The sequence below is a fragment of the Mustelus asterias genome, chromosome 2 (genome assembly GCF_964213995.1).
Source record: "Mustelus asterias chromosome 2, sMusAst1.hap1.1, whole genome shotgun sequence".
Taxonomy (NCBI): domain Eukaryota; kingdom Metazoa; phylum Chordata; class Chondrichthyes; order Carcharhiniformes; family Triakidae; genus Mustelus; species Mustelus asterias.
The window spans coordinates 109,483,486-109,508,362 of record NC_135802.1 but is presented as its reverse complement, the minus strand read 5'-3'; the positions used below and the strand labels follow the sequence as shown (position 1 = coordinate 109,508,362).

Here is a 24,877-nt window from a genome sequence, read left to right as displayed (position 1 = left end):
TTGAGGAGTCAGGAAGTGAGTCACCCAGGGTGATGGTTAGATACTTTCTTGTTTGAAATGGTCATTGCCTGGCACTTGTGTGATATGAAAGTTACTTGTCACTTGTCATCCCAAGCCTGGATATTGTCCAGGTCTTGCTGTATTTAGATATTGTCTTCATAAGTGTCTCAGGAGTTGCAAATAGTGCCGAACGTTGTGCAATCTTCAACCACTTCTGCATCCCCACTTCTGACCTTAAGATGGAAGAAAGGTCATTGACAAAGCAGCTGAAAATGGTTTGGCCTGGGAAACTATCCTGAGGAACCCCAGCACTGATGTCCTCGAACCGAGCTGACTGACCCATCACCACAACCATCTTCATTTGTGGTAGGTATGACTCCAACCAGTAGAGGGTTTCCCTCTGATTCCCATTGACTCCAGTTATGTGGTGGTTACATGGATCAAGAGATGATTTCTAATTGAACTTTGCTGGTGTAAGGGAACTGGCATCAAAGCCAGTAATATGAGCAGCTGATAAGGTGTGTGTTGGGGAACTTAACAGCTATCCAGCTACCACATACTCCCCCATCCCAGCTTTCCATAAAGAAGAAAACTGAGAATCTTATCTGACTCTTTCAAATACTAAATGTGCTCACAGCCGGTTGTTTAAATATATTGGCCCTGAATTAAGGTATTATTAAAATATACTGTGTGGAACTGTTTTTTCAAAATAAGATTCAAATCAATGAAAAACTATATGCAAATAACCATTTGTGACACTTGTGTTGAAACACTAAATTGTGTTGCCAATGTGCAAAGCATGTTTCAAAATTTCTATTTTTTGCTGTGGAATGCTGATGAGATGAATTTATCATTGACTTTTGTTTGTTGTGGAAAGAATACCATAAAAAATGAAATGCAGAATGAAGTGCATTTTAAAATGTGTACTTCCTACTCATTTAAAACAACATTGCCTTTATAGTAAAAAGAATTACATTTCTTTCATTTTGAAGAAAAAGAATCAATGGAAGATGATGAGTTAAAAATCGTTATACATTGCACCCTTTTTAAAACTCTCCTTAACTTTTCTCTTTGAACAAGCTTTGGACCACCTTTCTTAATATCTCAGTATGCGGCTCAGTGTTACATTTTGACTAAATATGCTCTTGAGAAGCACTTTGGAGCATTTTACTTCATTAGAGGTGCTATATAAATGCAAGGTGTCATTTTTGGGTGTAAAACAATCTCTGCATGTGCTCAAGTTGTGGCTAATTTTTTCAGATGTTCTTCGAAGCCACCTAAATCAGGTATTAAGCTTCACATGTGGTGGTGAGGGGCCAGGCACATGCTTTTAGGACCCCTCGAGAAAACTGCTATGTGATGAATGGAGCAGGTGCCTATCCTGCTTCTTCTCAACATCCTACAGCAGCTGCCACCAAAATGTTACTGTGCAGGAGTGCTCCCTCAACTCCAAAGTGCTCACAGTGCCACCCCACCTCCTCACCCCTCCCCCATTCTGCCACCCCCCCCCCCTCCCCCCCGCCACACACCTTCTAATATCCTCTCCCCAGCACCACACACCAGCTGCCTGCCGTCACAGGTACTTATCTTCAAGTTGCTGCTGATGAAATAAGTGGGCCACATTTATTGCCTTCAAATGCGCAAGTTACCTGTGGAGGTGGACAGGCACCAACAGCACACGCCAATAATGTTAAGAAGGCCTGAAGCTCAATTTTTGGGCTGTCTGCTGTTTGGAGTGAGCACACTCTGCATGCCTGTGGTTTTGTACACAAGAATGGCCAGAACCAATTTCTGCCCCTATGTGACTCATCATGATGTTAAGTGGAAGTGATGCAGTTATGTGTTTTGGTTTTTTTTTTACCATATGCAGTATATATTTTTAAATAAATTTCAGTATTATTTCTGTTTATTATTTCAGTTGCTGTCATACCATGCTACATGCTCAAAAGTAGAGGTCGATCGACTGAAGGTAAACTGCTCCAGTACGAATTCAATGAAAGACACTCAGCATAGTTCTAATTGTACTATCATTTGGCAGGCACCTCTAAAATCCTAGAAAACATGCACCTCTGAAATAAAACCTTTCTTTATAGAGATACTAAATCAATATATCTGTGCATGCTATTGGTGTTTTTTTTACTCAACTGTGCTGAACTCTTGTTTAATAATAGATTGTCTTGGGAATTTCATTCACAAGATGTTTTATATATCAACATGCGTGACTGGGTTTATAAATTTGTAAACAGGTTGTTGATTATAAATCTAGAAGCGAGTGATTAAATGTAATGCATTCGCCTGCTGACTTTCTGCTGCCACATGAAAAATACTGAATACAAAAGAGTGGTCAGTGCAGATTATTTATTAAAGTAATAAAATCCGCTCACAGTGAAAAAAAGCAAATGGATGAATTTAAGGCCTGCTCTCCCCTATTACACAAAGAATTACTGCATATTACCTTCCTTGTGCATGCTGTTGCTATAATGTCTATTTTATGCTCTATAGTAAAATGTTAAGTATTGTGGGAAATAAATTACTATAATTACAATACTGATGAGTTATTGCAATTATTTTATCTACAGGTATTTCCCACAAACAAGTTGTATATATTAGGTGCAAATGTTTAGTTATTGCCGATGTCATTTGCGTGGAATATACAAGTGCAAGAGTTGAATTATGTCTTTTAATGATACCATCAATTATGTTGGTAGTATTGTAGACACCATATTATGCACCCTTTCTATGACTACAATTACCCCCCTCACACCAGACACTTTTATAACACTGTTTCCTGGGATCATTTTAGCAGTGTCTGGTATAATAAAGAGTTGTGACTTGCCGAGCGGGCAGTTTTATGTGAGTTCTCTATTTGTCATTTCAGCCATATTCAAATATATGTATGAGTAATCCTCTAACTTTGCACTCCCCGCAGGGAGTCCTTCCCACTGGGGAGCAGGACATTTGTGATTATTGAGTTAGTGTTTCCAATTTGCATCCAATGGATGATGTTTCCTGTCAGGGGCACAAATCAGAAAGTTATCCTTCATTCCACTTTCCATTTCACTTTATACAGACTCTTTCTCATCTATTAGAGCATCCCCCACTTTCCTTATCTGTATCCTTCCTTTCTGTGGATGGATCACTTGGTCTGAGGCCAGGCTGAGCTAATGATACACGTACTGTTCATGGACTTATACTGGAAGAAACACAAGTGAGTGACATGACCCATTCCTCTGAATCTCCCATGCACGTTTTCTTTCCTTTCATGTAGATCCAAGCTGATGTTGGACTAAGATCTTCATGCCTGGTGGGCAATAGTTTGCCATTACAATACATAATGGCCAGACCCTGTTATGTAAGCTTCTGTGTTTTCTACCTTAAGTAGTGATTATGCTGTTCAAGACACAGGAGTTTTGTGCTGGGAGTTTCCATATTCTAGGTATTGGGTTCAAACCGAGGCCAGATTGATAGACATGGAGGTAATTTTTACTTTGGATAAAACTTTAAAGTGAGTGATATTTAATATTGAATCATCTGTATAGTATATCTCTCTCCCTTTTTTCATTTCTTCAATTCAAGAAAATTGAATATTAGGGAGAGGACCCCAGAATTGATATTTATACTTCTATGCTATCAGCCAAAGTCAAAATGAACCCAGTGGCAGGGGAGTGGAAGTGGTGGATTTGAGCTCCTCTTCCAAAGGTGAACAACAGAATGTCGGGGGCAGCTAAATTTGAAAAAATAAATGGGCACTCACACAATCCATGAGAATGTGCGTATTTCCAGTTTGTCCCCAGCACTTTTGGGGTCAGATTAGTACTTGCTCTGCCTTGGCAATCTCTTTACCCTGTAATCACTCTCCATCCAGGAACTCTCTCGGTGGTGGTCTCTCTCCCCTGCACTCATGTTTCCTAGCCATCTCTTTCCCTGCAGTGTCTGTCGGCCATCATCTCTCTTAGAGTCATAGAGGTTTACAACATGGAAACAGGCCCAACTTGTCCATGCTGCCCTTTTTTTTAAAACCCCTAAGCTAATCCCAATTGCCCGCATTTGGCCCATATCCCTCTACACCCATCTTACCCATGTAACTGTCTAAATGCTGCTTAAAAGACAAAATTGTACCTGCCTCAACTACTAGCTTATTCCAGACACTCACCACCCTGTGAGAAAAAATTGCCCCTCTGGACACTTTTGTATCTCTCCCCTCTCACCTTAAACCTATGCCCTCTAGTTTTAGACTCCCCTACCTTTGGGAAAAGATATTGACTATCAAGCTGATCTGTGCCTCTCATTATTTCTCGACCTCTATAAGATCATCCCTCAGCCTTCTACGCTCCAGAGAAAAAAGTCCCAGTCTATCCAGCCTCTCCTTATAATTCAAACCATCAAGTCCTGGCAGCATCCTAGTAAATCTTTTCTGCACTCTTTCTAGTTTAATAATATCCTTTCTATAATAGGGTGACCAGAATTGCATACAGTATTCCAAGTGTGCCTTACCAATGTTTTATACAACTTCAACAAGACGTCCCAACTCCTGTATTCACTGTTCTGACCGATGTAACAAAGCATGTTGAATGCCTTCTTCACCACTCTGTCCACCTGTGACTCCACTTTCAAGGAGCTATGAACATGTACCCCTAGATCTCTTTGTTCTGTAACTCTCCCCAGTGCCCTACCATTAACTGAGTAAGTCCTGCCCTTGTTCAATCTACCAAAATGCATCACCTCGCATTTATCTAAATTAACTCCATCTACCATTTGTCAGCCCACTGGCCCAATTGATCAAGATCCTGTTGCAATCGGAGACAACTTTCTTCACTGTCCACTATGCCACCAATCTTGGTATCATCTGCAAACTTACTAACCATGCCTCCTATATTCTCATCCAAATCATTAGTATAAATGACAAATAACGGTGGACCCAGCACTGATCCCTGAGGCACACCACTGGTCACAGGCCTCCAGTTTGAAAAACAACCCTCTACAACCACCCTCTGGCTTCTGTCAAGAAGCCAATTTTATATCCATTTAGATATCTCACCCTGGATCCCGTGAGATTTAACCTTATGCAACAACCTACTATGCAGTACCTTGTCAAAGGCCTTTCTTCTCCAGTGATCGCTATTCCCCCGGCCTTCTTTCTTCCCCCTGCGAGCTCTCTTCCCTATGATCATTCCTACCTGCAATTATTCTTCCCTGTGATCTTTCTCCACCAAGGTCCTTACCCTCGCAAACTTTCTTCTCCACCCATATCTTTTTTCCCCATGACCAACTTTCCCCAAGACCAATCTTCCCTGTGATTTTTTGCTATCTGTCATCTCTTTACCTGTGATGTTCTTCATTCCATGGATCTGCTTTCTCTCTTTCCTCTGCAATCTCTCTTTCACTATGATATCTCTTTCTCCCACAATCTCACTTTCCACATGCTCTCTTCCCTGTACTCGCTCTTCTCTTGTGATCCCTCTTCCTCCCTGCAGTCTCATTATCTCCCTGCACATTGAGCCCACCCTACAATTTGATGCTGGCATGCTCCCTCCCAGCACACATTGAGCCCAGGCTGCACACAGATGAGGTACAGTTTCCTAATATTCTTCCCCATCAAAGTACATCAGCCCCATCCTCAGTAGAGCATCACTTGTGAACGTGATGGTTTTCCATTTCCATGCCAACCATCCTGTATAATCCTTAAGTGAGCTTCTTAATTCTGACTTGGTTTAAATGTAGATCCTGTAATTCACGGCAGCATTGACAGCCTCCACTCCCCTAATAAAATAATAAAATAAATACTTCCATTGTTAAATTAAACATGTCAATGAAACTCCCATTCTGTTTTGTAATTTAAGCGATGAGGTGAACTCTATTCCGTTCTGTTCATAATCATATTGCCTTTCTAAAACATTCAGCTTAAACCACATTATTAATCCATCACTATTCATTACTGGAATTTCCTGAAGCACTTTTAATTGGTTAATGCTTCTGCTGTCTTATTACTGATGTAAATTAACTCTATTGATTACACTCACGCAGGAACCGTACTAAGTAGATGAATAAAAATATGACCATAATTTATGAACAGTCAGTCTAACTTTCCATCTGTTTTTCATGTGATAAAAGAAACAAATATTAATGTTAAAAAATTGCTGAATACAATGTCATACCCTGATATTAGCTCGGAGAAGCATTGGGAGCGGGAGGTATCTGATATCATATGGGAAATTCAGATGTAAGATCAGCGAGTATGTCTGTGGTGCTTTAACCCAGACACCTCATTATTATTTTATTTCTGGTTTGGGTAGTGCTTGTTGGCAGTGAGCATAATGAGAGCTCTCGTGACATCATCTCAACTCCAGTATTTCAAAGGCCAATACAAAGATCAAATTTAGATGAGTTAGAAGTTGGAAGAACTTTGAAAATGAATTCAGAATGATCAGAGGACATGCCGCGGGTTGACTGATGGCTCCCTTTATATACTGCTGGAGACAACGGAGCTATAGAGAGATATTCTACCACAGCAATAGGAGGTAGAAACCTGCTGTTGACACATAGAAGGGATTGCTGGAGGTGGCCCAGGAATTTAGCCGTAGAAGTATTTTGCCACATTATTGGATTCAGAGCAGAACTTTAATTACCTAACCAGGATGGGAAAGGTGAGTAAAGTTGCACATTCACCTACATTGTGCTTTGTATCAAGCATGAACCCCCCCCACCCTCCACTACTTCACTGCATTCTACCTTGTTAAGTCTAACACAGATGTGCAGGTTAGGTGGATTGGCCATGCTAGATTGACCCTTAGTGTCAGGAGGATTAGCAGGGTAAATACGTGGGGTTATGGGGATAGGGCCTGGGTGGGATTGTTGTCAGTGCAGGCTCGATGGGCTGAATGGCCTTCTGCACTGTAGGGATTCTATGATATCTTGCTGGCACACCCATTATTTTCTTTCAGTGCACTCTCTCGCAGTCCTGTCTATCCAGAGACGGCCACTCTCTCTCATACATGATGCCTCTCCCGAATAGTCACCCTCACTAAATGCACTGTCATACCATGACATTACAGTCAGTTTTTGGCCTGTTTCTCTTCCTATTGCAGATGAAGAGAGCATGTGTAAATCACAAGGGAGAAGGAGTGGATTTCACAGTTGGTGACTACAGAGGAGGATGCATTCAAGAATAGTGTCATCTTGATATCCCCGTTCATTGGAGATGGGGAGCTGAGACTGTGCAGCTGCCTGGAAACAGAATGACATATAATGCACACACATGTCAAATGGCATTCAGTCATGTTGACTTGATTTCAGCAGTGAGTCACATTTGATCACCTTCATAATGATAATTTGCAACATTCTGACCTTGCCAGTACTAATTCATATATTTCCTATCCACCAGAGCCTTCCTGTGCACAGGAGTCATTGGACCTTGTGGAGGACAAATCCTCAGAGGATCTCATTTCTTCCAAATGTGCACAGGATTCGGAGGTTAGGCAGATAGTTGGGTTTTCACCTGGTGACTCACTAATGCTTCACAAATGAGCACCACGATGGTGGTGAAGAGTCTGCATCACTGCCCTTTCCAGGCTCCAATCAGCTGAAATGAAGTGGTGTACCCCGAGACCATCGACAAAAAGGAGAATCATTGCAAAGCACTAGAGAAAACGTGATGTGCTGACAAGAATTTCAAGCACCTTGACCACAATAGCAGAGGGAACAGAGGAATACTCTTCAAAGTGGGTTGATGGCCAGCTCCGTGGAAGATCATTTGCGATAATCAAATGACTCCATGTCAAACTAACCACGGCCATGCAGGATCTGGGTGCCAAAGTAATTGGTGCCTTGAATAAGATCTCAGCCTTGACTTTACAGTGCCACACTGATCTGCAACAAGTTACTCTCAAGCAATTTGGTAGCAGTAAGTGTGGCAACAGAGAGGGATGATGGAGAAAGGAGACATTTAAAAATTTAAGAACATAAGAAATAGGAGCAAGAGTTGGGAGTTTGGCTCAGTGAGCCTATTCTGCCATTCAGGAAGATCATGGCTGACCTTCTACATTAACTTCACTTTCCTGCATTATCCTCCTATCCCTTAAATCCTTTAGCAGTCGAATGCATCAGTTTCAGCTTTGAATGTATTGATCTACTGAACGCCAGGAGAAACCGGGCGGCACGGTAGCACAGTGGTTAGCACTGCTGCTTCACAGCTCCAGGGACCTGGGTTCAATTCCTGGCTTGGGTTACTGTCTGTGTGGAGTTTGCACATTCTCCTCGTGTCTGCGTGGGTTTCCTCCGGGTGCTCCGGTTTCCTCCCACAGTCCAAAGATGTGCGGATTAGGTTGATTGGCCATGCTGAAATTGCCCCTTAGTGTCCTGAGGTGCATAGGTTAGAGGGATTAGTGGGTAAAATATGTAGGGATATGGGCGTAGGGCCTGGGTGGGATTGTGGTCGGTGCAGACTCGATGGGCCGGATGGCCTCTTTCTGTACTGTAGGGTTTCTATGATTGACAGTGCACTTGGTAGAGAATTCCAAAGATTCACAATCCTCTAATTGTGGATTGCTAACCACTATGAGAAGTGATGTGATGGATATCTAATTGTGGACTGACACTTTGTTGTAAGGCTATGACTCCTAGTTCCAAAGCCTCCAGCCAGGAGAAACAGCCTCTCAGGGAAAAAGAATAAACCTTTGTAGTTCAGCAAATGTATAAGCATGGGTGATTGAGGAAACATTATGTTTGTGTTCTTTAGCAAAATCACAAGATTTATTACTGTGCACTTTCTCCCATCTTGCGCATTCTTGGGTGTTTTATGGTTATGATTGTGACAAGCCCTCCCCTCCTCATCCTTCTCAATCTATCTACAGCCTTTAACACAGTTGACTGCATCATCCTTCTTGAACCCCTTTCCTGTGACATCCAGCTGGGTGGAACTGCTCTTGATTCCATTCTTATCCATCCAATCATAGAATCAACTGCAATTGCCTTGCTTCCTGCTCCTGCGCTGTTACCTCTGCACCCCCAATGACCCTCCTTCAATTTCTCTGCCCCTTGGTCTTATCATTTGATGAATACTCATCATTGGTTGATCTAGGGGTTCCTTGATACACACCTATACAGCTGATAATGCCCTGCACACGTGGGAAGCCAACCAGAGACACAGCCTGAGCCCCTGCTCATTCAAATTGGCATCACCACAAGCAAGGCTCGCATAACTGACAGTCCTGACAAATAAGCTTGTCTTATGCATTTATGGGCCACCAACTTGAAGTTCCTGCTTAAGTCTGCAAGAGGCAAATGCATTGAAGGCAGTGGTCACTTTTATAACCACTGGCACTGTGCCTACCTGAGCCAGCAGGGTGCCAATCTTCCTCAGAAGGCTGCAGATGTCTGCCAGCACCTATATGGCAACCTGAGCCTCTGCAAATGCTGCTGTTCTTACAACTCAACAAACTCAGCCTTAGATTACCACCCTTATCAGGGTGCGACTTCCTACTTGCTACCTGCCTCTGCTGCTTCCTTTTTTGCTGTCCTGCTGCAGGCCTGTCAATGCCTGGCTGCTGCTACTGCTGCTTCTAATGCTGATGTTCCCAAGGTATGGATGGTCTAAGAGAGCCAATACTCGTACTTGTCCTGATGTGATTCAGGAAATGTCCCAAGTGTTGAATGTAAACTCTCTGCAAAAGCTCTGTGGACCAATCATTTCATATCACGGTAAAGAAATTGTGAGGCTTACTCCTTATTGATATGCCTACCTTTTAATCAGCCCCATCAACTGTTGTTGCGTTCTCACTTGCACTGGTATGTATCAAGAATCCCAGGAATGCGCCATTAAATTTATAAGTCAGTTGAAACATTGCTCTGATTGAATGATTAATGTGCGTTGATAGGCAACCTGTCTTGTGGGGGGTATACTTAAAGAATTGGAGTGATATGTGGAAGCAAGTGGGCTGGAACCACCTTCCTGACACGCTCACAAATGTCAACATCCCACCCACACCCTCCACGTACTCCTGGTTAAAATCAACACACCAGATACCCCCAACTCCCCCACCACAGAATCTCCTGGATAATAACTATACCTAATAAACAAGGGAAGATTATTTCCTCCTGTTAATAGCTTATTCCATGTCTAGATGTTTTGACCAGAATGATAGAAAAGTGCAAAGCTCCATGAAATTAAAACATTGAGAACTTTAAAATTATAGTCCTGACTCAGATTACTATTATGTAAATGTTCATACAAAGCTGCTATATTTAATTTTCTCACATTACATTATCCTTTATCAGTGTACCTTTCCAATTCTCCTGCCATATACCAGCCATTAGTTTGTCTTCAGAGATGATTTGTGTTTGTAAGTGATTTCTGGGCCTTTTGTGCTTTAAAAAATATTTTTAACATCATCTCTTTGAGCTACTGCCTCCCTGCACTTCCTGATTCAGCTGATAAAATGAATAACCTGGACCAGAATCGACTTCGTCGTAATCATTGCTAAAAGTAATGTACTCAGCCAGCAGGAGATGTACTGCTGTTCCTTCACTGTATCTGGATCAAAACCCTGGAACCCCCTTCATAACAGCACTGTGGATGTACCTATACGACATGGACCACTGTGGTTCAAGAAGGTGGCTCACCACCACTTTCTTAAGACCAGTTAGGGATAGGCAATACATGCTGGCCTAGCTGCCAATATTCCATGAAAGAGTAAATTAAGAAAAATTAGGCCCAGAAACTGGGATACATTTTGAAACATTGCACATGCGGCATCCTAATTGGCAAGCATGAAGTATTCCTCCCACTATGTTGGATAAAGACCAACAAGGGACTTCCTTTATCCAGTCTGGATTGGTGTTTGAAAATGAGGCCTTTCCCTCACTTGAAGTCCCTGCCGCAACATTGCCCTGCCTTTGGTAGCAAGCACCATTGCTGGTTGCACTCAGGCTAACCAACGTGCAGATTACCTACAGAAAAGAGTAAGCTAATTATTTGTAATCCACACAGCCCTTGCTCACTTGCACTCATGTGTCATTTCTCTTCCCCCGCCCCCCCAAGTTCTGAAATTCCTGACTCCCTGGACCTGGTCTCACTCTCTGCCTTCCCTGCCCAACATCAAGATCACCAACTTCCAGACCCCTACCTACAATCATCCTGTTTCCCTTGAGACCTGTGGTCACCCCCAAGCCTCTTTCTTAATTCCCCCAAACTTCACTGAGACCGACGATGCCCATGTTCCCCCAGCATGAGGCCCTAAATTCTCCCAAAACCTGAAATCCCACAGATGCCTTCATTTTTTCCCATGGGCTGTGATGTCCTCATGATCCTCCTTTCCTCCTGAGACCCAAGACCCTCAGCTGCTTTTGAGTCTTATGATGCCCAAAAAGCCCATGATTCTCCTCAGAGAACCACGATTCCCCCTAGATCCTTAGTCCACTTTACTTTGAAATCCCCCAAGACCTTCAATTTCTCTAAGGTATGTAAGCCCTCCAAAACCCTCATTTTCACCAAAAGCCCATGATCCTCTTGGGGCCATCATTCCCTCCCAAGGCCTGAGATGTATGATTCCCTGAGACCCTCGTTTTCACCTGTGATTCCCCTTGATATCTGTGAACCCTGAGACCTCCATTGCTAGCCCTGGGCACATGATACTGACCCCATCCAAGGTACTTATTTCCCTCTCATGCCCTTGTTGCCTCCTGAAATCCTTGCTACCCCGCCTGAGACCATAAGATTTAGGAGAAGAATTAGGCCATCAGGCCCATTGAGTCTGCTCTGCTATTCAATCATGGCTGATATGATTCTCATCCCCATTCTCCTGCCTTCTCCCCCTAATTCTTGATCCCCTTATTGATCAAGAACCTATCTATCTTAAAGACACTCAATGACCTGGCCTCCACAGCCCTCTGTGGCAATGAGTTCCACAGGTTCAGCACCCTCTGGCTGAAGAAATTCCTCCTTATCTCAGTTTTAAAGGAGCGTCCCTTCACTCTGAGATTGTGCCCGCAAAGTAATGGATGCTCAAGAATTTCTAAGCAATAATATTGTGTTGATGGGTGATGTTTTTACTCAAGTATATTCAACACTAAAGGTACTTCCAATGGGAAAAAGGTTAAACACATGGAAGAACATGAAGCAAAACCGTTAATTTGTCCTTCATTTCCTACACACTCTTTAACTTTTCTGTATTTTATTCAGGCTGCAAAACTTCCTTCTGTGAGTGAGCTGGGAATCGGTAGCTTTTACTTCAATGATTTTTCCCTTGATATTGATGGAATGATAACAGCGTCATTAAGAATGTTCCTGGAACTGGGGATGGTACAGAGATTCAAAGTCGATTATGAGGTAAGGAAAATGTTGACGATGTCCATTCTGTACTGCGGTGTACATTTAACATTTTACAGTTTACCTCCTGGATCCTTCAGCTAACTTGGCCCTTCTACTTGGCCAAAAATATACTTTTTTGTTTTTCACTTAGTAAGAGATGGTATAGCCACTGTTAATATCGTCCTCAAATTATCAGAAAGGAGTACCTCATTGGAAGGCCTGATCCAAGATCAACCACTGCAATCTAATACATCATCTGCTGAGCCAACTCCTTAAGGCAGCAGAAATAAGTAGCAAAATAACATTTAGCTGCATAATTTGAGAGCATTTCAGAGTCAGCTGGAGCTTTTCTGTCTCTCTCTGGAAAATTTCTCCTCTGCAAAGTCCCTCTGACAGGCCAAACAAGGTTTGGGACATGTTACTTATGTAATGTTAGGCCACAAAATGTGTCTCCACAATATTGATAATTTGGTTGCAGTGTGTGCCAGTGGGAAGTACCCTATGGCTACAGTTTTCTACCACTGCCGTTCCTGCTCAGCAGTCACCCAAACTCTCAATCCAACCGCTGCAGGCAGGAAACAGAGTAAAAAAAATGATAAATGTGGTCTTGCTGATAAATTTGGCAGGATCTCTGCCTTCCGGAATTTCCGGGTTTCCTCTTCTCCGTCCCTGCCTCCCTTGTGAATATTGGAACCAAAATTTTGACTTTCAGCTGGAAGAAGCCCATGTGAAATAAAGTCCAATACCTTTAGCTGCCCTCCTACTGTCTGTCAAGCATGGAAAGACAGCTAATTAACATTAATTAGTATTAAGTTGATTAGGAGTGATTAGGTTGAGCTTTAAATGACTTGTCGACACAGAGAAGGAGCAGATGAGTAGGAGCACATCCTTTTTTCCAATCATTAAGCAAGGTGAACCGTTGTACTGTCCTATCAATTAAGCACGGAGTCTGTTTCACACCTCCCCTTTGGGATTTCTTTCATTGAGTTTCCGCCCCAGCACCTCTCATTCTCCCCCCCCCCCCCCCCCCGTCTTTAAAATTTGCAAATGCTGACAACTATTTAGTGTATTTTGAACTTTACTGAAGAAAGAAAAAGTATTTGTCCAAATATACAGCCATTTTTAATGAAATGAGCACCTACTTTTAAATTTGAACTATGTACTAATTTTCCACATGTCCTTTTAAACTAGTTGCTGGCACCAGGCCAAAGCTGAGCAGGAAACCTAGGCTAACTGTTCAAGTTATTAACTCAAATAATCTGACATGGCAAAATTGCACACAGTGCGTTCACTGTATTACAGACTAGCTTTAAACTGATACCTTTGCAATACGATATGCTAGGAACGCAAAATCAGGTCTTATGTGGAGTCTAAAGGTAAGTACTTAGCATCCTATTGACTAAGCTTTTTCTGTTTTATTAAATGCACTTTTTGCAAATTAACTGCAAATTGTCATTTTGAAATTGCTATTTGCTGTAATTTTTATGAAAGTATTCCCTGGCTGTTTAATTTGAGCAGAATTCCACTTGGAGAATCTTTTGCAAAAATTGCATTACTTATCAATCACAACACAAATCAAGATCTGAAGTGCTAAACTGCACTTCATGATGCTGCAGTTCCCGTTAATTACCCATAAATACTACATTGGTATGCCACTGAGTTCCATTCTCATAAAAATGCTCTGAAGTTAGTGGCAAATGCTAGGAACATATGAAATGCAATCAGCTCTTTCTTTCTTCATCTCCCAGGGTGATATTTCTTCTGTAACTTGTACCAGATAGAATTCAGGTCATGAAAAATTGCAGGCTGAATAAACAGACAATCCAAAACCTCAGTAATGAGTTCAAGAGGGACTCTTAAGTCCAATGCTGTCAGAACTCATTCTCTTCCTATATATGTAGACATAACTCCGTTAATGACTGATGTTGTTTCTGGTGCATTTCAGATACCTGTGAGGGACATAATTGTTACTATCAAGCTGTCTTTGTTCGTTCATATATCTCATGTTACTGCTGCACTTAGCTGAAGAACATTAGTTCTGATATCCAGTTCTCTAGGGTGGTGGAACAATAAAACAGGTTTAATATAACCGTTACCAAATAGCAAACTTTTTCATGTCAACTAACAGGACACATGTCAATTCTAATAATCACTAGATTGATATGACTTCAAATTCAAAGACAGCAATGCTAAGTACAAATCCAATCTTAATCAATGCATTGAGATACATGGGGGGTCTTCTTACCAGCTCATCCCGCCGGTAAGATTACGAGAGAGGCGAAAAATTAGCTTTGTTCCTGGTTTCTCATCTCTTGCAATACTACTAGCCCCGATCTGCTGCTGAAATCAGCCTTGCAGCTGGGAAGGGTGCAAGGCTGGTTATAAAATTTGAATTTAAATATGATTAGTGAGTCCAGAACGGAATTGTCCAGGCTCAGTTGCATTAACGGCCTTGCCAGTGGAGATCCTCACCAGCGAGGATCGCATATAGCCGCCACCAACAGGGACCAGACATAATACCCTCTCCAGTGGGACTGGAGGCCATTGAGGCCTCCCGGGTGGTTGGGGGTTGGGAAGCAATGTCCCTTGGGCAGTGCCAGCCTGGCACTGCCCACCCACCAGGCAGTGACAAAACCGGGGCCTAAGGGGAGGGGATGGGCACGAGTACGCTTGGGGCTGCGCACTCTGCAATCAGGGATTGGCCATAGCAGCAATTGACCTGGGGGGGGGTATCGGAGCAGCAATAAGTCGGGGGGGGGGGGGTTATCAAGGCAGCAATCAGCTGGGATATCAGGTATCAAGCCAGCAATGGGCCAGGGAGGCCAGCGATGAGGGGGGGGGCGGTGAACGACATCTCTCAGTGTTCTATATACACTTGTAGAAATCAAGGCGCATGTACAATGGCACACTCTAGCTGTCAGCAGCCAGCTTTCCAGTGAGAATTGACTGTCTACTCCTCCTACTGGTGTGAATCACACTTTGCCTCATTTTTGCACTAAGTGGCATGTCCTTATAAATTGAAAACTTGCTGAAAAAAAGGGCATGATTCAATCCCATTTTCACACTTGTTTGGCACTTAGAATCTTTTTGGTAAGTTCGTCCCCATGAACTTTCATCCTATAGGATCCTCTTGGCTGAGATCTTTCAGTTTTGCGTGTCCAATATGCTATCATTTTCACCATACTTCAGGTCATTTCACCTTTATTTGGTGTCTCTTTGCTTATGAAATGATTACTTGTTACATTTCCAAATAACTGTTGCATGAGTCTTTTTCTGAGTAAGATGGAAAACCAATCAGCTAATACTAGTGTTTGGCAACAAAAGAAGTGACATACAGATCTTATGCAAGTCATTTTTGTAATATTTTTCCACAAGTGAATATGTGCCAGTCTTGGCTCACCTCTAAGTCAAAAAGTCATGGGTATAAATGATCTGAAATGATTTAAATCCCCAACCTTTTATATGAGAAAAACAGCTGTTAGAGTTTTAAAAAGGTTGCTGGACTGCATTGATTGACAGGCCATTTGGTGTAGCTTAGAAAATAACTATTGCTATCTGTTCCTGCAGTTTCACTAAAGTTCACTGTTGACATTTCCCAAGGACAGTTATTACAGCTGAGATTGTTATGGATGCTAGGTTAAGTTTCAAAAGCTACAAAGTACTCATCTTTGATTTGTGGGGGAGGGGGGCTTAATTTACATTTACATTTTGATTGACAGTTTAAAAACACCATTAAAGGATTAGTTTTCTTTGAGGTAGTTGCTAAATAGAGGTTTGTTTGTTTTTATAACAGATTGACCAATTAAGGGATTTTGAAATCTTTGAATAGGTTACATGAATGGTAGTTCTTTTCTATATTAAGTCTGTGTAGCTCTATTACATTGTCAGAAGCTTTTATTTCAGCTCCACCTGGCTCCTGAGGTCTGGTGACCGCACTTACCACTCACCTTTTGAGATGTTCAAGTCCATTGCTCTCCCCTCAGCTTTATCTAGTCCCAAAACCGGCCACCTTTCCTGGTGGCTTGGCTGAGATGGAAGACTGGCCCACCCTCCAAATGGACCGCAGCTTTTGGAGGCAGCTTCTCTTTCTTTAAAGGGTCACGAGCCCTGACAGCAACTAATTTATTGCTAGATGGGCCTAAAACGTGGCTGGGATATTCTCCCAAATGACAAAGGAGTGTTTGCCTCCAGCTTTAATGCCTGTTTTTGGACCCCCACCACCCTGACTAAAGTCATAAAACTTCTCTGTCCTTTCGAGCTATACAATCTGGGGGTACAACTGCTCCTTGCACCATGGCACATGGACTAGTTGCAGATCCTAAGTGGAGTAATCTGTCTTCTGCCAGGGTGGCAGCAGAGAAGGACTTTCCTCCTGCGATTTACAATTAGATAGATTTGAGCCTTTACTGAATGCAGCCTCTGTTGAAGAGGTGAACTGAGATTTTTTTAGAGTGGCTAGAAATCCCACTAAAAACTGTGTCATCAGTGTGGTCCAGAAGCCTTATGTAAATGAAAGAGACAAGGTTCCACGTTACAAGTTGCTGACTTATTACCCACTGTCAAAGTGTTCTCTGTTTCCATCCCCCACTTAAAATCAGGGTCCAGTTTTTCCTTTTCTTTCCTCACATTGTGATTATCTATCCAAAAGTAGAGAGTAAATACAGGTAGTTGTTTCTGAAACCATTAAAATGTCCGCATGAAATCCTCTCCCTACAAATTTAACAAAGATTCTAATTTGATTATTCATGAATATTTAACAACCAATGTACATTTCCATACAATTGAAAGTTATTGACCATGTTGTAAAAAGTAATATAGTCAGAATGGAATTCCTACTTTTTAATTACTAAAAAACTCCCGGGATTCACGAAATATCAGATTCTTACTTCACCTGTAAACAAAATTCAGGATTTCACTCCAGGCTGCGCGCAGTGCACTAAATCAGCTTTTAAAGAGAAAAGTAAATCTACCATGGTTATGTATTAATTTCATCAGAATAAACTAACATACATAAATTTGTGTGATGTTGCAGGTTCTGTGCCGCTGGCTGCTCACCGTGAGAAAGAATTACCGTGCTGTTCCATACCACAATTGGCGTCATGCATTTAATGTTGCACAATGCATGTTTGTAATGATTACAGTAAGTCAATAGACTTGTTTGATAGTTCCTGTTAAACAGACATTAGGACTGTGCGTAAATCACAGCATAAAGTAGATGACACCAATTAATGAAGATATGATTAAGAGGGAATTTTTTTTATTTTCTCAGGCTTCATTTGATTCAAATGTGTTTAAATAAGTACTGATGGGTTTTGTTTAATAGGGACAATTTGATAAATGGGACAATTTCATTTCCATAAGGATTTCTTAACTGACTGGCAGAATTATAATTACTAACCGCTTTAGTATTTAGAAATTTTGATTTCCATGACCTAGGTTATTTCAGTGACAACATCACCAAAAGTAGCTGGCAGAGACAACTAATAATTTGATATGCTAAATAGATCATTGATGTTGTGGGAATAAAATAGGTTAGCCATTTAGTCTAAACAAACTGTGCATAATTAAACATCAAAATATAATTGATATATGTTGGAAAATTTCTCAAAATGAGATTCAGTGTCCATTTTGCAATGAATATCTTCTATATGTATTTTCCTCACTCGCTATTAACATTATTTATTTTCTGTTCTTGTAACCAATTTAACTATTCTTTCCATCCATCTCCATCCATCTCTATCTCTCGTACTTTATTGTACCATTTAGCTTACTTGGATTGTGATGGTTAACCTAAGACAACTGAATCACATGACAGATCATTTCAATTGAAACCCAAGTCCCTCATCCCAATTTTCAAAATTCTGGTTCTCTAGTTTTACAATGTTTGCTTATGTGTAATATTCTCCAATAACTTGGGATGACTTATATGAAACTATATGAAAATTAAATAAAAAGTGCATACGATGGACAAAAGATCAAATACAAGAGAGATAAACAGCAAGGTTTCTGAGGACATTAGGAAATGAATGGGCCTTGCTCTTCTTCGGATACCTTGGCTGGAATTTTATCGCCACGCCCCCCCCCCCCCCCCCCCCTGATTCTCGCAGAACGGCATTCTCCGTTGGCCTCGGGAGGGATCTTACAAGCCTTGGGCGGTGTGCCGGTAAAATTACACCCCTTGTTTCAAACACTGAGAACAGCTCTGGGTTTGAAAGTGGGGCTGTCATGCCTTGGTTACAACAGAACAAATGATGGTTTCCACACAAAGTGAATCCCTCTCTGCAGTTACAATATTATAACACTTGGCCTAATATCTATTATTCTAAATGTATTGAACACAGTGGAATATTGCCCCACTAAACAGTCAATCCAATCATGAATTTGAATTTCCTCTGTAAAACTTCTAACTGCAGGAATATATTGTACTGTTATTTTATTAAGTTGTGTTTGAATGTTGAATAATTTTTACAATGTGATCTTGTGCAAGAGCTGTCTTCTATTATACTAACCCAGTAACCTTTGGGTTTATTGGCAAGGGAATGCTTGATAGATTTGTATGACATTCAGAAGGTGATTATCCACTTTTCTGTGCCTGGGAAGCATTAATTTTGCAGGTACAATGAAGAGGAAATTGGAGTAAATTGCCCCCTTACACCACCACTCTCCTCCCACCAGCATGGGATAGCTGGAGAACCCAGATTGCACATGATTGGACCTGTGCAGAAGTGGACCTGTACATTCCAAGCCATCTTAGTTTCTTAGTTTCTGTTGCTGCTGCCCACGGGGATCTTCAATACCCCAAAAAGTTGACAGTGGGGTCTGCCCTGGGTCTATCCTTAGAATGGCAAGTTGGAGAGGAAAGCAGGACCACAGCGTCTTTTCGCTGTTGCCTCCAAGTGTAATGAATTGATGGAGTCTCCCAGGCCCGCACCTACACTCCTGTTTCTATACCCACAAGTAACATGTAGCATAAAGTCATCATATCCAGTGACATATTATTGTCACAGTAACAGGCCTCAGCCAGAAACTTGGCATCCACCTTGAAGTAGAAATGCTGACATTATGGGAATGTTGTCATGGAGTGACAGAGAGGAACACCTTCCTCACAGATAGCAAATTTATCACTCCCATCCCCCGCACTCTACTGTTCAAGCCTAAAGCAAGGCCTGAGAATAACAATGCAAATGAGCTTGCCTCCACAAATTGAGCATTATTGCCATTCTGTTGAGTAAAACACTGTTCCGAATTCACAATTGAAAAGAACAGCCCGGGCCAGTCCTCTTATTTCCCAGTTTTTACCGGTGTTCCATTTTAGGGTATACAAGACCCGTTCGGATCAGTATTCTTTTTCCCCAGTTTTTACTGTTTTTTCGTTCTATCATAAGCATTTACTATTGACCGAAATGAACAAAATAAAGAGGACTATAGTATTTATTTTGATTATCAATCTCCTGGCATGAGACCAGCCATATTATAATGGAGAAATGCATCAGATTTTGTAAAATTGGCTGCCCTCCTATTCACTGTGAACGCACCACAAGAGATATGCTCGAGAAGAATAATTAATTATTTGCCCAATATTCTTCCCATAGACTGTTGGTTTCCGAGAAATTCTATCTGATATTGAAATCTTAGCTTTGATGGTTGGTTGTCTATGCCACGACCTTGATCACAGAGGAACAAACAATGCCTTCCAAGAAAAGTGAGTGAAAGATGTCATCTATACTTCAGTAACATGTTTAAAAAAAGAAAATAACCACATTAAACCTATATTTTGCTATTTGAAATACTGTAAAGCAAAAATATATTCTAATATCAAATATTATATATGCTAGACCTTTCTGCTGCAATTTGTGCTTCACTAGAGCAAGATAATGAGAAGTAATTGTGAAAGTAAATATGGAGGCAGTCATGTTTAATTTCAAAATTTTTTAATCAAAAAATTACCTTTAAAATATGAAAAGTCCTTTATCTTCTTTCAATGTTTTTATTATCTGTTGTATATTTAGATTGGTGATTGGTCTTAAGGTGCAAATCAGTAGATGTAACTGCAAATGTAATGACCCATAATTTGCTTTTAAAATAATAGTGAGGCCAAAGGTGTTGGGCGGAGTGGGTGGCATCCCCGCCTCTGAGCCAGAAGCTCTTGAGTTCAAGTCCCACCCCAGGACTCAATGACCAAGGAAGGTGCATTCATAATGTGGCCAAACAGGTTGAGAATCAACCTACAAAATCTTTTCAAAACAATGGTAAACGGTAAGAATGGTAGAGACTCCTGGTCAGCCATGCTTGGCGTGGAGCGGCACCCCTCAAACTATAAGCCTCTGGTGACCAACTAGCAACCTGTTCCAGGTAAACCTTGCTATGGCAACAGCTGAGAATCTGCCTTGTGCACCGCTAGGTGCCGGAAGAGAAACAACAACAATAATTTATGCATAAATGCTACAACAATTTCAGGTGAGACTAGAGGCATAGTTCAATGTGTAAATCAGAAAGTTGCTATCTGAGATATGCCCTTATGCCAGTATCTCCACAGCAACTGCATCTATCTGCCTCACTATTGTAATGCAATGAATGGGATGAGGTTTTGCATGGTAGATATGAAACTAAACCAGCCATAGAAAATTCAGAGTGGAATTGATCCCTCCTGCAGCGGCAGGGTTCATTGCAGGTGGGGGAGGAGAATATGGCACAAGTGGAAAAATCATGGGAAACGATGGTAGGAGCTTGTGGTCTCAACCATCATGGCAAGGCGGGTCGCTATTCTTGCCAAAGGCCACAAGGAAGCCATTTACCTACTCATTAATGGGATTTAAATTACCATCCAACCGGAATTGTATCCCCCTCCGTCATTCAATTACCCAGCAGCCAGAGTTCACACCAGTCCAAAACACAACCAGGCCAACATGGTGGACACATGTTGAGACTTACTGGGATTGCTGGCTGGGTCAGGAGAATGGCAGGGTGGGACAGCAGAATGGCAGGTTGGGGCGGGCTGGGACAGAAGGATGGCAGTGTGGGGGGGGGGTGGAAGATGCATGGCAACAGGGGCGGTGGTTGATGGAGCATGGGGCGGGAGGAGAGGGCAGACAAAAGGTGGGCGTAGGCATGTAGTCTTGTGGGGGAGCTGGTTGGGAGGATTGGGTAGGCACTGGGGAACAGTGCAGGAGTCAGCAGAGCGGGGGACAGCACGGGGGATTCAGCAGGGGACTGGGAGGGAGGGGATGGTTCAGAGGTAGTGGTCAGTCGTGTAAATTATGGAACACTAATGGGTAAACTGAGGGTACTGGGGGTAGGAGGGAACAATACCAGTTAAAGGGGTCAGTGGGATGCGGTAAGGTGGGAGAGTGATAGTCTGTCAGTGGCAGGTGAAGGGCCAGTTTGGGTTATTGGAGGGCACTCAGAGGTTGACACGGATCCGAGGGGTGGATAGGATAAGGGTGAGCATGGGGACAGTGACTCGGATGAAGGGCCATCCAGACTCAAAATGTTAGCTCTGTTTTTGCTCCACAGATGTTGTCAGAGCTGCTGAGATTTTCCAGCATTTTCTGTTTTTGTTTCAGATTCCAGCATCCGCAGTATTTTGCTTTTATATTCGGGACGTGACAGGTGTGGGCTCATTGGGGAGGGAGGGCAGCGAATTGTGACAGTGATGGGCTGCAGGTTTATAGGAAGGGTTCAAGGGTGATGATTGGGAGGGTAAAAGTTACACTGGGTTCAATGGTGCTGGGGTGGGGGAGAGGGGGGAGGATGTGGAATGTAGAAGGTGTTAGAAACGGTTTGAAAGAAAATGTGCTCCATCCTGCTGCTGAGGCACTGTCTATTGGAGAGATGTTGGGAGAAAGGTCATCAGGTGGGTGGAGCTGTGGGTCAGCTCAACTGGACAACTGAAGGGGGAATTCTAACATACAGTCCTGACCAGGGAAAGGTGTTTATACAGACCAGGCAGTGGAATACTAGGAAACAGCATGTGTGGGAGGCCTCTCACACATGGCTCGCAAAGGTCCTTGCAAACATAGATACCTCCATGAACAGGCATGATTCAGGGGGACAGAGACACAGCCTGGGCTGGCCCCTTGAATTGGGGTGGGGGCAGGTAACTATACATATATTTCCAAGTGTGCAACAGTAATTTACTGTACACTAGTGCTACCAGAATGAACTCAAAACCTTTTCATTGTATGTGCACTGCATTTAGGTGCTTCAGAATCCAGCAAAGGAGGATCAAAAGAGAGAAAATTAACTAGGAGAGCAAACTAGCAAGGAATATGAAAACTGACAATAAGAGCTTCTCTAAACATATAAAAATAAACATAGGCCCCTTAGAAAATGAATCTGGAGGGATAGTTATGGGAACAAGGAAATGGCAGAAGAGCTAAATAGATATTTTGCATCAGTCTTTATGGTGGAAGATACTTTGAACATCCCATTAATACTAAAGAATACAGGGGAGGAATTAAATACCATCACCATCACTAGACAAGTAGTATTAGATAAATTAATGGGGCTAAAGATAGATAAATCCCCTGGTGCTGATGGTTTGCTTCCGAGGATCCTAAAAGAAGTGGCTACAGAGATAGTGGATGCATTTTCCAAAAATCCTCGGGTTCTGGAGAAGTTTTGGAGGATTGGAAAACTGCCAATGTGACACCGCTTTTCAAAAAGGGAGTGAACAAAAAGCAGATAACTATAGGGCGATTAGCCTAACATCTATTTTGGAAAATGTTGGAATCAATTATTAAGGAAGTAATAGCAGCACATTTAAAATCATAATCAAATCAAGCAGAGTTAGCATGGCTTCATGAAAGGGAAATTGTGTCTGACTAATTTAGTTTTTCAAGCAAGTCTGAACCAAAATGGATAGAGAAGAACCAGTAGATGTGTTGTATTTGGACTTCCAGAAGGTGTTAAACAAGATACTTCACAAAAGATTAAGTCATAAGGTTGGAGGTAATATACTGGCATGGATAGAAAATTGGCTAATGGGCAGGAAGCAGCGAGTGGATAAGGGGTTCTTTTTCAGGTAGTGACCTGTAAGCATTGGCGTTACACATGGATCAATGCCAGGACCACTCTGGACGAAGGAAGCTACTGTACTGCAACCAAATTTAAATGGTATCTTTTGTCTGTATAGCGCGCAAGAAACAATACTTTTCACTGTATGCTGATACACGTGACAATAATAAATCAAATCAAATCAAGACAACATCTGGAGTACTCTGAACAGATTTGGTCCCTTTATTTAAGGAAAGATATTATTTCACTGGAGCTCAGCGAGGACTCACTAGGATGATCCCTGGTGTGGAGGGATTGTCTTATGAGGAAAGGTTAAACAGGTTGGGACTCATTGGAATTTAGAAGAATGAGAGGTGATCTCATTGAAACATATGGGATTCTGAAGAGACATGACAGGGTAAATGCTGAGAGAATGTTTCCCCTCATGGGTGAGTCTAGGATTAGAGGGCATAGTCTCAGAATAAAGGAGAGCCAATTTAAAACGAGATGAGGAGGAATTTCTTCTCTGTGGGTTATGAGTCTTTGGAACTCTGCCACAAAGAGGTTGTGTGGGCAGAATCACCTTGTACATTCAAGGCCGAGGTAGATAGATTTTCGATCAGTAAGGGAATCAAGGGTTATGGGAAAAGGGCAGGAAGGTGGACGTGATGAATGTTGGATCTGCTATGATCGTATTGAATGGCAGAGCAGGCTTGAGGGATTGAACAGCCTACTTGTGTTCCTTTTTCTTATGGTCTTCCTTGACATCAGCGGTGTAGGTAGCCTGCTGACCATTATGAATTGTTGTCTTTGATGGCCTTTGACGGCTATCCTTTGGAGCCTGAGGCCTGGAGAACTCCATCCTTCTTTGGGTCTCTTGCTCTGGAACAGTTAGGGATCGGCAATAAATGCTGGTCCAGCCACTGACACCCACATTCTGTAAAAATGAATTTGAAAAAAGACTGCACCCTCAGGCTCCAGAGGCTTTAGCTGATGTGGTCACAGACAGACAGGATTCTGAATGCTGGGGCACACTTGGAGAGTTTTGAATGGAGGCCCCAGTGTTGTGCACTAGTAGCTTCTTTGTGTACCTGAGAACCCCTCACTTACCCCTTGAGGAGAAGGGACACCTGGAGGGAGGCTGTATTACCTGTCCATGCTTGTCTATGGCTACAGCGATGTAGTGTAGGTCTGTGTGCGGCTCCAGCAGAAACTGGGTATTCTACTGGACCAGGCATTCCATGGCATCCGCCATCCTCCCCAAGGAGACCTCAGTGCACACATTCTGATACCACCACTTCAAAGAACACACAGATTGACTCCTGCACCTCATGTGCCACTGTGTTGACAGCCTCTGACACCTCTGCCTGATGTTCCCCTCACCTCTGCCTGATGTTCCCCTCACCTCTTGCTGATTCTCGAGCATCATGTCCAGGACCGTTACCGAGGCTCGTGTTCAGACTTGGACTTAGCAGAGGCCTTTTCCCCAGCAGCCGTCTGAGTGGGAATGACCTTGGCTGTCCCTGCCTCCTGCTCCTCCTACAGACATGTGTACATGCGGTGACCATGAGGATGTGA

General features: G+C 42.4%; 1 protein-coding gene across 1 annotated transcript in view; it reads left to right on the top strand.

The window, feature by feature from the left end:
* LOC144503706 (dual 3',5'-cyclic-AMP and -GMP phosphodiesterase 11A-like) overlaps positions 1-24,877 on the top strand; it is a 277,419-nt gene that overhangs the window by 177,421 nt on the left and 75,121 nt on the right. The window contains exons 11-14 of the mRNA XM_078228466.1: positions 1,919-1,969; positions 12,176-12,322; positions 17,337-17,444; positions 19,897-20,006. Of these exons, the coding sequence (XP_078084592.1) occupies positions 1,919-1,969; positions 12,176-12,322; positions 17,337-17,444; positions 19,897-20,006 (416 nt within the window). The remainder of the gene's footprint in view (positions 1-1,918; positions 1,970-12,175; positions 12,323-17,336; positions 17,445-19,896; positions 20,007-24,877) is intronic.